The sequence below is a fragment of the Erpetoichthys calabaricus genome, chromosome 3 (assembly GCF_900747795.2).
Source record: "Erpetoichthys calabaricus chromosome 3, fErpCal1.3, whole genome shotgun sequence".
Lineage (NCBI taxonomy): Eukaryota > Metazoa > Chordata > Cladistia > Polypteriformes > Polypteridae > Erpetoichthys > Erpetoichthys calabaricus.
The window spans coordinates 242,639,913-242,655,134 of NC_041396.2; the positions used below are offsets into that span (position 1 = coordinate 242,639,913).

The 15,222-nt window shown below is 36.5% G+C and overlaps 1 protein-coding gene across 1 annotated transcript in view; it reads right to left on the minus strand.

Annotated features, from left to right (window-relative positions):
* Positions 1 to 217: 217 nt before the first annotated feature.
* themis (thymocyte selection associated) overlaps positions 218 to 15,222 on the minus strand; it is a 127,337-nt gene continuing 112,332 nt past the window's right edge. The window contains exon 6 of the mRNA XM_028797915.2: positions 218 to 5,571. Within this exon, the coding sequence (XP_028653748.1) occupies positions 5,429 to 5,571 (143 nt within the window). The 3' untranslated portion in view covers positions 218 to 5,428. The remainder of the gene's footprint in view (positions 5,572 to 15,222) is intronic.

A 15,222-nucleotide genomic window follows, 5' to 3' on the forward strand; every position in this document is an offset into this window, starting at 1 on the left:
ATTATTTTCTTTTGGTGTTCATTTTCACATATTCATTTCCATGGAATAACAATAACAGAACAAAAAATAAAACTCATTCCATGGTCTACATTAGCTTCCAGTTGGATTTAATTCTTAAAACCATTCTATTTTCAGCACCAATTACTTTTTAACAACATAAAACAATAAGCATTTAACAATTACAGCAAGTAGAGAAAATAAATACTGTACTAAAACCTTTTTTCATGGTGTGCTTAAAAGGGTATTTATTATGATAAGAAAAATGTTTACATTATTTGAATAAAATCTATAAAACCATCCAAAAAATAAATAAAATGCAAAATTTAACAAAAGTAGGAAAATTCATATGCCTACTGTTAGCCATTAAAATTCAGAAAAACAAAACAATATACTATAGGTCTCAGGAAATATTCAGAAATCTCACACAGAATCTGACTGAATGAAAAGTGCTTCTGTAATAATGCTTAGACAGAAACAAGATGAAGCCTTCACTCCTATTGACTCATCACTGGAAGGCTTCACACATAATATGCTGGTGTTATGTATTTTGAGACTTTATGAGCTGTCAAATAAATGTCATTTTTAAAATAAATAAAATACTGCTTTAATCATTAAACAGGAAAGAAATACACCTGCTAATCTTCATGATTCAATTTCATTATCTTAATTGTTTTGTTGGCAAAATCCATCTGTTGGAAAAAATATCTCCAAATTTAAGAACATTGATATGCTTATAAAAAATCATATAACTCCATCTTTGATCTCACTAGTACTAACATTTGTCAAGAGGTTTACATGCAATTAATGACCAAATCAGAATGCATGAAAATATTGTTAACAAAAATGCATCTATTACTCATTTATTCTTACAGTATGTTTTATAACCTTAACAAAGGCTTCTTTTGATCTTTATAAAACTTATAAAACATCAGTGGATAGGTTATTCATCTCTGTGCAGCGTGACGTATTGCCAAGATCTTTAGGTCTTATACTAAATATGTACTATCAATGAATCCACCTCAGACCACTCCAAAGTGGTGAAGATCCAAAGAAATGTATTTAAACGTCTTGTTACCTAATAGTAAATGAGAAATAGATGCATTTTTGCAGTACCTAAACTAAAGTGTTAGCAAAATACCTAAAAACACCTGATTGAGGCTCCAGAGATGGATCCAGTTTCCTGTGAATGTGATCAAGGATAATTTACATGGGAAAATGGAGAAATGGGTAACTAAAAATATATATCATGTGAATATAATTTTTTCTGTCATTTATCTGGGCTTCACCAATTCTTTCTGTTATTCATAAAGTTTTGTTTAAGAGTTTTTAAAAACTTTTTGAAGTGTTTTTTCTGATCTCTTAAAAATATCCAGCAAATGTTATGAAGAGTTCTTTGCTTTGCAGCACCTGGTCCTGGCACTATTTGTGTGTTGTTTAAACTATTGCAATGCCCCTCTGGCTGGACTCCTAAATTGTGTTAAAACAGGAGCCTAATCAGCAGCCAACTGGTAAGCTCACAAAAGATGACTTCACCAAAGAAGCTACATGGCAAATGAACTGTGGTACCTGCTTACTAATAACCAAGTAATAATAATAATAATAATAAAATAACAAAAGCAAGGAGCAGAACACAGGAATTCAGCACAAGAAGAAGCGGAATCCACAATGGCGCATTAAGTCGGAGTGGTGGCTCTGAGGCTAGGGATCTGCACTGGCAATCTGAAGGTTGTCGGTTTGAATCCTATAAATGCCAGTAGGAACTCTGCTCTGTTGGGCCCTTGAGAAAGGCCCTTAACCTCCAATTGCTGAGCGCTTTGAGTAGTGAGAAAAGTGCTACAGTATATAAATGCAAAGAATTATTATTATTAAGGCAGAATATACTGGAGACCAGCAGCCATTGCAGAAGACTTGACAGTTTACTTTGTGATCTTCCCATGTTTATCTAACTCCCACACTTCCACCTGCTTGCTCTGAGATGCCCAAGAAAGTATGCACAGCAATGGGCATCAAGGAAACAATCACAAGCTGTAATCTTGCAACTGCAGAATACTCACATGAGTGGCTAATTACTCAGCTGCAACTGCTAGGCCTAACATGGAAACCCAACCACAGACAGGCTGTGGAGCTGTTGATGACAAGATTGCTGCAGTGCAACCAACAGGCAATGATCCCATTTGGTTTATACTCTAACCTTCTCTCACATTTTAAGGTGAACACCTTCTACTGACTACAGTTAAAGCTCACATTACACTGAAGATTTTGGTTCTCATAAGGGACTGTGGACATGGGTCTTTATACAAAAAGCCTATACATTGTCATTTATTAACCAACAAGTTCTCTTTCTTTAATTTCATGTTACCTAATGATGCCATTATTAAAGAGTACTATGTCTCTCTGTTACAGTCTAAATTGTCATTTCTAGTTCTACATCATAAGATTTCCTATAAACCCAAAGCCTTTTATTGGATGTATTAGATGCTACACTTATGAACATAAGGTATTTGTGAAATCTATGCTTTTGTTGAACTTATGAATCAGAATCATCTATGAAGTTGCCATGCAGTCAGTGCTTGTGTGGTTCCTGCATATATGATTTATATTATCTTTTGGACTTAAGAATAAACATAACTATTGTGAACTTGGAAATTTTCTCTTCCTTTCCCTTCCCTCCCACGCTTATAGTTAACACAAGGTTCCAAACTATGGTGACTGAGATATTTTGCTATCATTTTGAAATGAAACTTTTAGAAACTTTCTATTCTTTATATTATGTGAGCAGTATATATCTTCATTTAAACTGACTAGATAACTTAAACAGAAAAGAAGCCTTTTACGCTAGAAGCTTCATGGACATGGTTTTGGACCAAAATATTTCATTTTCACTGAATGGAAAGCCCCATCATAACCTATCAAAGTGCAGTTTACAAATCACTTTTACATATATGAGCTGGCACATTGTCAAGCTTGACATGTGAAGATTATCTGAACATTCTTTACCACTATATATTTCCTTTCTAAAAGGTACATGTCACCACCCCGGGGTCTTTCACTTCCCACTCATTTGATACATCACTGTTATTTCTACTAATTTGCCTTTTTAATTCAAATATATTTAGTTCCCAGTACAACTTGCCTTAATAATTTAATGCTTATAACTAAACACCCTTATGGTGACAGACCATTACCCAACAACCTCTGTATTTCTCATGGACAGCTTTCTGTATCATAAACAAAATTTTGAATTGGAAAATAAAATTCAGTATGAAGGACATCACTTTGCTTTGCAAAGGAGATCTGCTGTTATCGTATACTTCATATTATTTGTTTACTTTTATTTCACTGTTATTTATCATTAGATGTTAGATTTTGTTTTTGATGACAAAACTCTCAAGGAGAACAGGAATCGAGTGTGCCATGATAATCTAATGATTTCATTTATGTACTTCACAGCATTGTATATAAAGATGTTAGACTTAACTACCTGCTTACATTGTCCACAAAAAATAGGCAAAAATAAAGCTTGTGACAGTCATAGCCAAAGCCACTTGGTCTATAAATTTCCAAAAGAGGCTTCACCTCACCATGATAAAATGGCTTGGTGAAAATATGATACAAAATACAAAAGAGAGACAGCTATATACTTTTTACTTGTAACATCTACTGTACCTTTTTTAATGTTATGCAAGATCTTTCCCATTAACATGTTAATGTTCTACAAGTCAACAAAAATCAGTCAATAAAATCAGTTCTACCAGTCAATAAAAATCGTGTCAAGTTACCTATGGTGGTGGAAGTCAAACTAATGACCCCTGCTATTTGTCATAGGAACTTTAGGTATCTCACGTGAGAGACAGATTAGTTGAAATTGGGAAAAAAATATGCATGAGCTCACAAATAAGTTTTTAAAAAAGTGTAATTATGCTTTACCTTAATCGTAACCCTAACCCTATCCCTAACCAGCACTCCCTGAAACCCTGTTCAGGATTAAGCGGTTTAGAAAATGGCTGACTTAACTGATTTCTCGTATTTTAAATATGAGATATATGTGTGTTTTATTTTATCTGAATGTTTATTTTATTTAGATTTTTTTTCCTGAGCAGCCCTCAGCTTGCATATGTGTATGTAACACATGTACAGAGATAAGACAGTCTGAGGAGAAAACACTAGTTTATTAAACATATGATTTTGCATTTGGTCTGATTTAAGTGGGACACATTTCTGTGGGTGATACTTGGTAGATAAAATTTTGAAGTTAATACTGTAGGAAGACTCCAGGTTTGGAAAAAAACCTCAGTATTATGTTTAATATGGCCTTGATCTGGACATCACTGGTCTACTGGATAATAAAGCATTTTCATTTGTTGCTATTTAAGTAATGTAAAAAAAATAAAAAGTTTCCTTACTAAAAGTTTGCAATTAAAGACCACAGCATAAATCTGTTCTCAAAAGAAGAAGGTATGAACCACTGGGGCTTACAAATAAAGATATATATTCAGCATGTCACACAGAATCTTTGTTAATATGACAGTTCTTTTTAGCATCTGAGCAAAATATAACTTTAATAAAGGGCATACCAGTGCTGGAGAATCAATATGTCTTATTTAAATAGCTAACTCTTTCAGTGAATAGATTTGTCTTACCTAGTGACCCATCTCATCCAACAAAAACTAATAAACACAGAAGTGGTGCGCTTTCCCTGAACTTAAAATAAATAACTCATGTGATGATGGAAAATGGACTGATAAATAAACACACACATTACCAACTCATAAATCATGGCAGAAGAGCAGCCAGATCAGTTTAACTGAAAAAAGTTACAAATATCATGAAGACAATTGCAAATTAGACATTTAAAATGAAAAAGGACATTTTCTGCTCAGTTGCGAGCAATACTCATGAGAACTGTGAGCTGTATAGGATTTAAATCACAGATGGAAAGAAGACATAGCTTTAAAGAAATGAATATCTCAGATAGAATACAGTAAAAAAAAGAACAAAAAAATTACATAATCTCAGGAGTGCAGTACCTGAAAACCAGACTTCAGTTGCAAAGTCGAAAATGGATTCATACAATTATGTGAGGTCAATGGCATAACAGCTTTGATTCTCTACAGTGGTGATGGTAATAGAAGCATAAATTGCTTTGTTGCTACATTTTGTCTTGGCTTGTCAAGCCGAGCCAATTATTCTATCCAGAAAAAATAAGTGTAATGAAATAGCTAAATAGTATATTTAACCTCTAGAGAATTACATTTCATACCAATTAGTAAAGTGACATCTAACAAATGTAGGTACTCCATTTATACTTTATGAAAGACCTGACAAAATCCTCATTTACTGAAACAAATTAAAAAAAAACATAAAGTAAGAAAGTCTAAATTGACATTAATGAATGATAGAATTTCGACTTGCAACGTTACATTAGACATTATTCATACTGGTTGCCTTCATTTGTTATGTATTTGGGCTTTGCTTCTCCAATTATTCCTTGCATTTTTTTCCTAATGCCTTCCACTTCTTCCTGGTCAATATATTCATAGTCATCTTTTGTTTCATTCATTGAGTTTGCAGCTGCACAAAGGGAAACAAGACAAAAAACAAAAAAATAAAACATACATGACTGCTATGAGAAATGCTTATTAAACCTTTATTGAATTCAGATTTGCAGGAAACCTTAAATTGCCAGCATGGCGTTTTAATAGGATTGTGGGTTATGTTAAGGCAGCAAGCTGAATGTATCCAGCATATTGCCAGAGTTACAAAAAAAATATTAAAGTATTGATTTTGTACAAAAACATACCCAGAACACATTAAACACATTAAGGTCCGTTCTTGTGCTCTTGCTCCTGCTAATTCCAAAACCATTTTAAGAGTCTAGTGTCCAGTCATTAAAGCAGCATATTATGCTTCTTCACTGAAAAGCATTTTGTCTTTTTGGGAAACACCACAGTATGTCAACATTTCCTGAAGAAAAGAAATTATTTGCCCTCATTTTAAGAACTGCATTACATGGCTGATAGATCATATTGTGAAAACTGTCTAAAGCAAAAGCAGATTAACGCCTTCCCTGGCTAATCCCTAGCCCAGCCTCAATTAGAGCTGGTGTAAGAGACATCTTCGACTGTCTCCTCAGCCTCTGTATAAGCCTATATATGAATGTGGCCAATTTTATTATGCATAAAGATTTTCATTTATTCATTAGAATTTGCATAAAAAGACATTCACCCACTTTGTGTCCCAGATTTCAAACATATAGTGCTTATAATGGAGGCTTCAGAAAATGAATGTTTCTGATTTACAAATTGCAACAGAAAGTGAAATCTTATTATGAGGAAGGAAAATACTGTTGATATTGAGAGGATCTACAGTATCTGTCTGTCATAGTAAGGCATGTTAGTCAAACCAGCCCTTCTCATTATATGCAAATTTGCAGATGAGCAGTAGTGTGGAGAAAAATAAGCTCAACTACTTGAATGATTCACCTTTAGATAACAAGATAGGCAGGCACTGCTGTCTGAATAGTTATCTGAAGTCATTTCATTAAATCCTGTCTTCTGCTCGGTCTGTCATTTGGCCAGGACAGGCAATCTTTGTGTTAAGTGGCGTATAGAAGTATCAGCTCGCCAAAGGGCACTAGGGTGCTGCCACACCTGTCAGCTGAGTGTTCAAGATATGAAAAGCATGACTATAACATAAAAATCTATTCATTTAAGTATTTCAAAAATATTTGATCTCTAATACACAGTTTTTAAATATTCACAACAATTCTTTTACATTACTCAAAAATTGGAATTGGGAAAGGAAAAAAGTAGTGCATAATAAATTTATAAATAATTTAAGGAGCAGCTGCCTAAGAATGAATGAGACAAATGGATCGGAAACATGGCCATATTTTAAAAAGGCCAATGTCAGCCTGGGAAAAAGGAGTTGACAAAGACATTGGTAAAAGTATAGTACAGTTGAAAGATTATAAACTAAATGAGTATTCTCTACAGAAATGCAGTCAAATATTACAACAAAGGTTATAAAAATCCAAAGGCTAAAACACAGGAATAAAGCCCTCAAGGACTCAGAAACACAGCATTAAGTAATCATCAAGATCCTGCTTAAATAAAATGACAGGAGAGAATAAATGATCCTCAAATGACTGCCATAACATTGCAGTTCATTGGGAAGAAAAGGCAAACGGTATGTGGAAGATGCTCCCAAAAAGAGAATACCGTATAGAATATGTGGGAATGAATGTGCCTGATGGTATTCCATAACCATAAGTATGTTCTTCCTAAAAGGTGAAATTTTCGTGCCTATTGGTAATTAATTAAAGAGTAAATGTTCAATATTCTGTAATTCCATCCACCTCAAATGAAAAACAGCATTTGCATTTGTCATATGCATAAGTATAACACACTTCCTTAAGGGACTGAAAACTCTAGGGAAGGGCTGGGATGTTGCACTGCTACTAGACTGTTTTTCTGCTCTGCCCTCAGCCAAGAGAGAAGAAACCTGGAAAACAACCATTGACCTCCCCTTGTTCCCCTCCAAACCCACCTTTTCTGCTCCTGACTAGTTAAACCCAAAACCCCCCTTTCAAGATGACAACAGTTATTGGATGATTTTTAGGAATGGTGCATCAGCATCATTCTACTCAATTTCTTTAATTTCTTTAAAACTACAGTTTCAAATGTGCCCTGTAAGAATCCGTAGTGGTGCCATTATCCAGGAAGGCTGACATCTGGAGCCTCAGGGGAGATAATGCCCTAAGCAAACTGTCTTCCTCTGTCCTTCCATGTCCTAGGCAAGTAGGAATCTCAGCACAGCTTCAGCCGGGATGCCTGTGTTTCAGAACTGAAATCCAAACCTTGGTGGACACAAATTCAGTTTTGTGACTTCTACTTACTTTCTTCTTATGTCTCTCAATGAAGTCCACCATTTAAAATGTTCAAATTATGGCTGAAAAACCTGCAAGGCTGATCGTTTGTTACCATCCCACTACTATTTTTTCATTTATTCATTGCTTCATATTCCAACTCAATGGCAGAATATTTGCTCTCTCTTTCTATTAGCTGAATATTTTTTCATCTCTCCAGATATATTTAAAACTCTGTGTTGTTATCTTGTTGTACAGTATATTGACCATGGTATTACTGTACTTTATGCAGATTTATTTTTATTTACTTTAAATACATGGCCAGATGGTTAAATGTAGACATATAATCGAGGGGTGAGCAAAGCTGAAAAAAAAGGTTTCCTAGTCATAACCAGTAAAATCGAGTATATGATACCGAGACCTCAAAGGCACACTGTCAAGAGGACCATAGAATATTACACTATATGATTAGGGAAAACAAGACACTCCTGTTTATTCGCTCACAGGGATATATATGAAGGGTTACTACTGGACTAGACAGGAAGGGTTCTTACACCTAACTAAGACATCCGCCTAACTTTCTGTCCCAGGAAGTAACAGTGAAAATAACACAAAAGTGGGCATTATACCCTGCTGGGGACAGCACAGAGAAGGCGTCTAAAATAAACCCTTAAATCTTAATATGAAAAAGATGGTGATTAAGTGTGTAATAAACACATGAACAACAAAGATCAGTGAGTGTTAGGAGAGAATTGTGACTGATACACTGTATATGAAGCTTCAATAATGACCAAAAAGAAGCCATAAGAAGAGTACAGGTTTTATGCATATTTGAAGATGTAAAACACATTTCAATTTTTCAGGGAGCATAAATTACCTTAAAATTAATTTCCTTTATGCTAGCCTAAAAATACACACACACACACATTGTACACATACATCAAAACAGGTGCTTGACAATTAAATAAAAATAACATCAAGCCTGACTATTAATATTGATTTGAATTTTGGAAACAAACCGATGCACAGGCAGAATATTGTCAGAATGAGAGTCTCTGGTACAAAAGGAGAATGGTCAAGTTTTCTTTCCATCACTGAGTTCTTGACTCTTCGCCTTTAGGTTATTTTTAAGTTTGTCTCTAGATGTTTGCAGTTGAAACTAGCCTTGTCTCACAACTTAAAATTGATTCATATAGTGTATACTTTTCCTAGTACAGCTAAAATATATTTTAATTTGCAAGCTAAATCTATAGACAAATATCTTCTTCTATAATACGCTACCGTGACTGTCCAGGATTTTAAATCACTTGTAACTCGCAAACCGTTTGACCTGTTCACCTGAAATTTGGTACACATATACTACGTGATGTCCACTATCTGCTTTCGGGTGATAATTGACCTCTAAGATTATTCCTCTTTTTATTTTTATTTTATTTTATTGTAGAATCAACTCTCGGCAGCGCCCAGCAGGGCAGCCTTGTGGCACATGCGTACGGGCGCCGTTCTCATTCCCTACTACCTTTGCTGTCACTTCCCCTACCTCTTCATATCTTAAATCATTCTTGAGGCAGATGGAAGACTTAAGTGCCAGCTTAAGTGAAAAATTAAGGAAAACGTACTAAGTAATTGCAACACAAACACTGACTTAATCAGTTTTAACGCCAAAAGATGCAGACAAAAGAAGAGAAAAAGCGTTACTGGTACATTATATAAATAAATAAAAATAAAAAATAAGTGGTGAAAAGCCATCAGTCTTTTGGTCTGCAGAGGGAGGAAAAGAGAAGGCACTACCACAGCGTACAACCCCTGGAGCAGCAGAGAAATACCATCACCAGAGATGTTTAACTGTCCCCGTGTGTGACAATACATATGAATAAATCACAGTGATGTACTAATTATTCATTATATGTATTGATTACGGTTAATGCAATCATTTCATTTAACTGTAAAGGTATTAAAAAACAAAAGTATGATTTTTATCAACAATTCAAAACAGCTCTTTGTAAACAAGTCATATGTAAGAAAGACCCTTTTCCCTTTAACGTTTGCCACAATTGTGTCCCTGTCCACCAAGATTTTGTGTAACCATCCACAATATTCTTTGCTGACCTGTAAATGACTAAGGATTGTGGTGTTTAGAAAACATTTCAAATGGAGTAATTGTAGGGAAAAAATGAATAATCTACTTACATTTAGAGAAACATTGTTTGTAAGAGCCCTGTTATACTAAACAATTAACATCTGGTTGTTTTAAAATGAATGCTGTGAGAACTTGTGTTAAATTGACATTAAATAGTTGCCATGTTTTGAAAGGTACACACAAGAAGCTTTAAGTGTTTTCTCAGCTTTATTAATTAATCAAAATATAAATTAAATTCCTAAAAGCTCTGTTTGTCAATACTTCCAATAACTAAAGGAACCTCAAATCATAAGACTGCTATTAAATGCTACTTTTAATAGGTGAATGCTGTGGAGAAGTTGATTAAAATGGGGACATAAAACACTTGCTTCATTCATACAACTTCTTTACTCACTCTTTCACCTCTTTTGTTCTGTCATCCAGATCCGTGCTGAGCTCTGCTCCTCGGTAACCCTAGTCTCTGGTTTCTCTGTTTGACCCTTGACAAAGTCTTACTTCTGCTTCAGCTTGTTTATTGACTCTTCCTCTTCTTTTAAAACAGAATAAATATATCTACTGTTTTTCAGTTCTTGATTCCATGGAGCAGAAAGAGCTTCTCATGATTATCTTAACTTCATCCAGTCCATCCAGCACTTCACTAAGGCTTTTGAAAATCTCTTCTGTTCTGGATATCTTTAGCCTTTTATGGCTTTATCACTGTAAGCGACAGTTCTTTTATCATTTTGCTAGTTTATGATCTAGTTCTAGGACTGACTGCAGTACTCAGCTTCTAGAAGTCAGCTTTCATTATTTGCAGCATGTTAACATTATGTATACTTGCTAACTACTCAAACATACTGCCTATGGTGTTGCAGTATGCCATGCTTCTCAGTTAGGCAATAGCCAGGTGCACGAGAAAATGGTAACAAAAGAAATGAGGTAATTTAGATGTCTCAAATGGTTTCCATTTTCAGAAGCAGACTAGAAACACCTACTTCAAAAACAAAATGGAACTAGTATTCCCACTAGACTGGGAGATAATCCAACCTGGTTACAGCAGAATTCATTCACTTGCACAGCGTTCCAGTGGATATATCCAGGACACCCGACTCCCCGTGGATTACCATCCCTGGAGGCCGACAACGAAGGCAGTGCAGAGAGAGGAAGCAGAAGCGAGGCTGCAGGGCCGGCACACTAGCTAGACTATGGAGACAGCCTTACAAACCTACGCTTCCAAGTCTTCTCATCTGGCTGACACACCCAGGATGCTAGATGACGTCTTCACTGTAGCCTAGAGGTGCCCCAGATTCCCGCAGGGCATCATGGAAAATGGAGTTTGGCTTCACAACCCTGCTGGGTACCGTGGATGCCACTGTGTGATGCTGCAGGGAGACGAGGGGATTGTTGTTTCCCATATAGCCCGGAAGTACTCCCAAGTCACGGGAAAGGAAGAACAGAAGTACTTCCGGGCTGAAGAAAAATACAAGTCTCCATCTGACCCGGAAGTGCTAATGAATCACATGGACAGAAGGACAGGAGCACTTCTGAGTCAAGGACTATATAAAGGACTGCTAGAGACCCAGCAAAGTGAGCCAGAGTTGGGAGGGAGTGTGATGGAGCTGCTGGGAGGAGAGGAGAATTATTGTGTTTGTATTTATTATAGTAATTACTTGTTTATGGTGGTGGAGGTGCTTTGGGGCACTTTGAAGAAGAAAATAAAAACACTTCTGGGTGCTTTTAAACCAGTGTCTGCATCTGTCTGTTGGGTTTCACGGGGTAACAGCGCCCTCAAGCGTCCATTTACTGACAAGTGCTTCAGGTCATATTACCCAAGGTTGCTACAGTGCAGTGACATAGTTCACGCTTACTTCTTAATTTTGACTATTATAACAAGTATTTGACACCAAATGCTTACCGGTATGCAACCACAATCTAATAAAGAGCACCTGAGTGATCAAATAGTACTTTTTTTTTTTTTTTTTTACTTCTGAGCACTGATAGGCGCTGTATGAAAAACTGATTGCAGTTGCATTAGGAAGCAGTGTGTTTAACTGAATGGGAAATAGTGTTTTTGTTGAAGAGTGAGTCAGTATGTAAAATTGTATTATACTGTATACAGTATAGGCGGCACAGTGGCGCAGTGGGTAGCGCTGCTGCCTCGCAGTTGGGAGATCTGGGGACCTGGGTTCGCTTCCCGGGTTCTCCCTGCGTGGAGATTGCATGTTCTCCCCGTGTCTGCGTGGGTTTCCTCCGGGCGCTCCGGTTTCCTCCCACAGTCCAAAGACATGCAGGTTAGGTGGATTGGCGATTGTAAATTGGCCCTAGTGTGTGCTTGGTGTGTGGGTGTGTTTGTGTGTGTCCCGCGGTGGGTTGGCACCCTGCCCGGGATTGGTTCCTGCCTTGTGCCCTGTGTTGGCTGGGATTGGCTCCAGCAGACCCCCGTGACCCTGTGTTCGGATTCAGCGGGTTGGAAAATGGATGGATGGATGTATACAGTATATAGATTCATATTTATCAATTTGTATAGTCTTGATCCAGAAACAAAAAAAAAATTAAATATATACATACAGTGGAACCTCGGGTCACGAACGTCTTGCAACACATACAAATCAGGTTACGACCAAAAAGTTCACCAAACTTTTGCATCTGTTCACGACCAAAAACACTCGGGTGACGAACAAGCCAGTTTTCCTTCTGGTTCGTACATGCCGATGATTTCCAGACATGTTCAGTCTCTCCCTGTACATTGTTCTCGGTCAGACGTGTGTGCATTCGCTATGAACTCTTTGTGCTCTATTTCGTGTGCTTTTGCATTAATTTTGCAATTAACCATGGCCTCTAAGCAAGTGAAGAGTGGTAGTGTTGGTGAGAAGAAAGGTGTGAAGAAAATTGAAATCGAATTAAAGAAAGAAATTATTGAAAAGTATGAGCATGGCGTTCATGTTACTGATCTTGATGCCGAGTACAAGAAGTCAAAATCTATGATTTCGACTATTCTAAAGCAGAAAGATACCATTAAAGCAGCTGATGTTGCAAAAGGAGTTACAGTGCTAACCAAGCAGAGGCCTCAAGTGCTGGAAGAGGTGGAAAAACTGTTGCTAGTGTAGTTGAACGAGAAGCAACTTGCAGGGGATAGCATAAGCGAGGTGATGTTATATGAGAAAGCCAGGAAGATTCATTGCAATTTGCTGCAAAACTTTCCTTCTACGAGTGGCTAGTTTTTCCTCCTCACTTCCATCATGCCAGAACTCGACTCATGCAAGGTTAGTTTTCTTGGTTGTTTATGGTTAGTTTTTGTATAAATTAAGGATTTTTCAAATTTTCATTTTTTGCCCTGTGCTTAAAACTCATTAAAAAAAAGTGTTTACAGTGAGGGGTTTGTAAGGTTGTAGCGTGAACTTGCAATGTTAGTTTTCTCTGTTCAAGGTTTTCTCAGTGTTATTCAATGTTATTACATTTAGTTTGCTATTACACTGTGCATTCTATGGTATAATTAACTATTTTTGAGCTTAAAAATCTTTAAACAAAATATATTTACATACAGTTCGTATGGTCTGGAACGGATTAATTGTATTTACATACAATCCTATGGGGGAAATTAGTTCAGGTCACGACCAAATTAGGTTGCGACCAGAGTTTTGGAACGAATTACGGTTGTGACCCGAAGTTCCATTGTATGTAAAGTTTTTAACAAGCTGAAAGGTGCAGTAAAGTGACACATGATCCAAGTTTTTTTTCTATTAGGAAAACAATTAGTTATAAACATTGGTTATAATATGACTTTATCTTTATCATACTTTAAGTTTTGAAAAGAAAAAAAACATCTAGGTGCACTCAGTAATAAAGAAGCAATAAGCAAAAGTGAACTTTTAAAAACACAGGAAAGAGCTGAATTTCATATTTTAGGTGGAAATGTACAAATTTGGAAAGGATGCATTATGAAAACCAAGGACTGGTAGACAGTTGTGGTAGAAAGCTATTTTCCACGTATTATGTGGGCAGATGATTAATTTCAGCTGGTCAACATGCTTCTCCCTCATACAAAAATCAGACCTGCACTAAATAGAAAATGAAAGATGACAGAAGTGTAATTGGTGTGAAAGAAGTCAGAGGAGGCATGACAAAGACAACTGGCTGATTAATTTCACCACTTACTTTTATGAATGAATACATTGTGCTCTAATCATTTGATTCTACACACTTTAAATAAATTAACCACTATTTCAAACTCATTACTTTACGGAGAAAAGGAAAAGACATTTTCTTTTAGTGGCTATGTAATTCAGTTGTTATTTGGCATTGAAATTGTGGCATTCAAAACATTTGAGATTATGATCAGGTTCTTGTTTTTTATAGATAATTAATGCTCCAAGACTAGTGTAACAAGATGACAGAAGCTATAAAAAAGTTGCCCCTTGTTATTGATCTAACACACAATTCTCATTAATTTTTTACAGCTTCCATTTCTATCAGTGCTGTCAGTGTTGTTAGATTAACTAACAGTAGCACAGCAGTTGTTCCTACTGCTCCTCGGCTTCACAATCCTGAGTCCTTTCAACCGTCCATCCATCCATCCATCCATCCATCCATCCATTTTCCAACCCGCTGAATCCGAACACAGGGTCACGGGGGTTTACTGGAGCCAATCCCAGCCAACACAGGACACAACGCAGGAACCAATCCCAGCCAGGGTGCCAACCCACCGCAGGACACACACAAACACACCCACACACCAAGCACACACTAGGGCCAATTTAGAATCGTCAATCCACCTACCCTGCATGTCTTTGGACTGTGGGAGGAAACCCACACAGACACAGGGAGAACATGCAAACTCCACGCAGGGAGGACCCGGGAAGCGAACCCAGGTCTCCTAACTGCGAGGCAGCAGCGCTACCACTGAGCCACTGTGCCGCCGCCTTTCAACCGTCTAAGTTGAATTTTTAAATGTTATCATTAATTTGGAATGTATAATGAAATCAGTTAAAATCAGTTAGCATTTTTTACTACAAATCATGATACAATGAATTTCTTTCAGCACAGCGTGCTTTAAAGCAATCCACAATGTTAGAGGAAAACTAGCAACAATTGTAATAGATTTTCAAATGGTTTAAATGTGTGCTCTTTTAAATAATGATTGCAGTGCCATTCATAATCTTTGCAAAGCTTTTTTGAAAAATTACCATTAAAGTGGATTGTGAATTATGATGAAATACAAACAATTTGATTTATCATT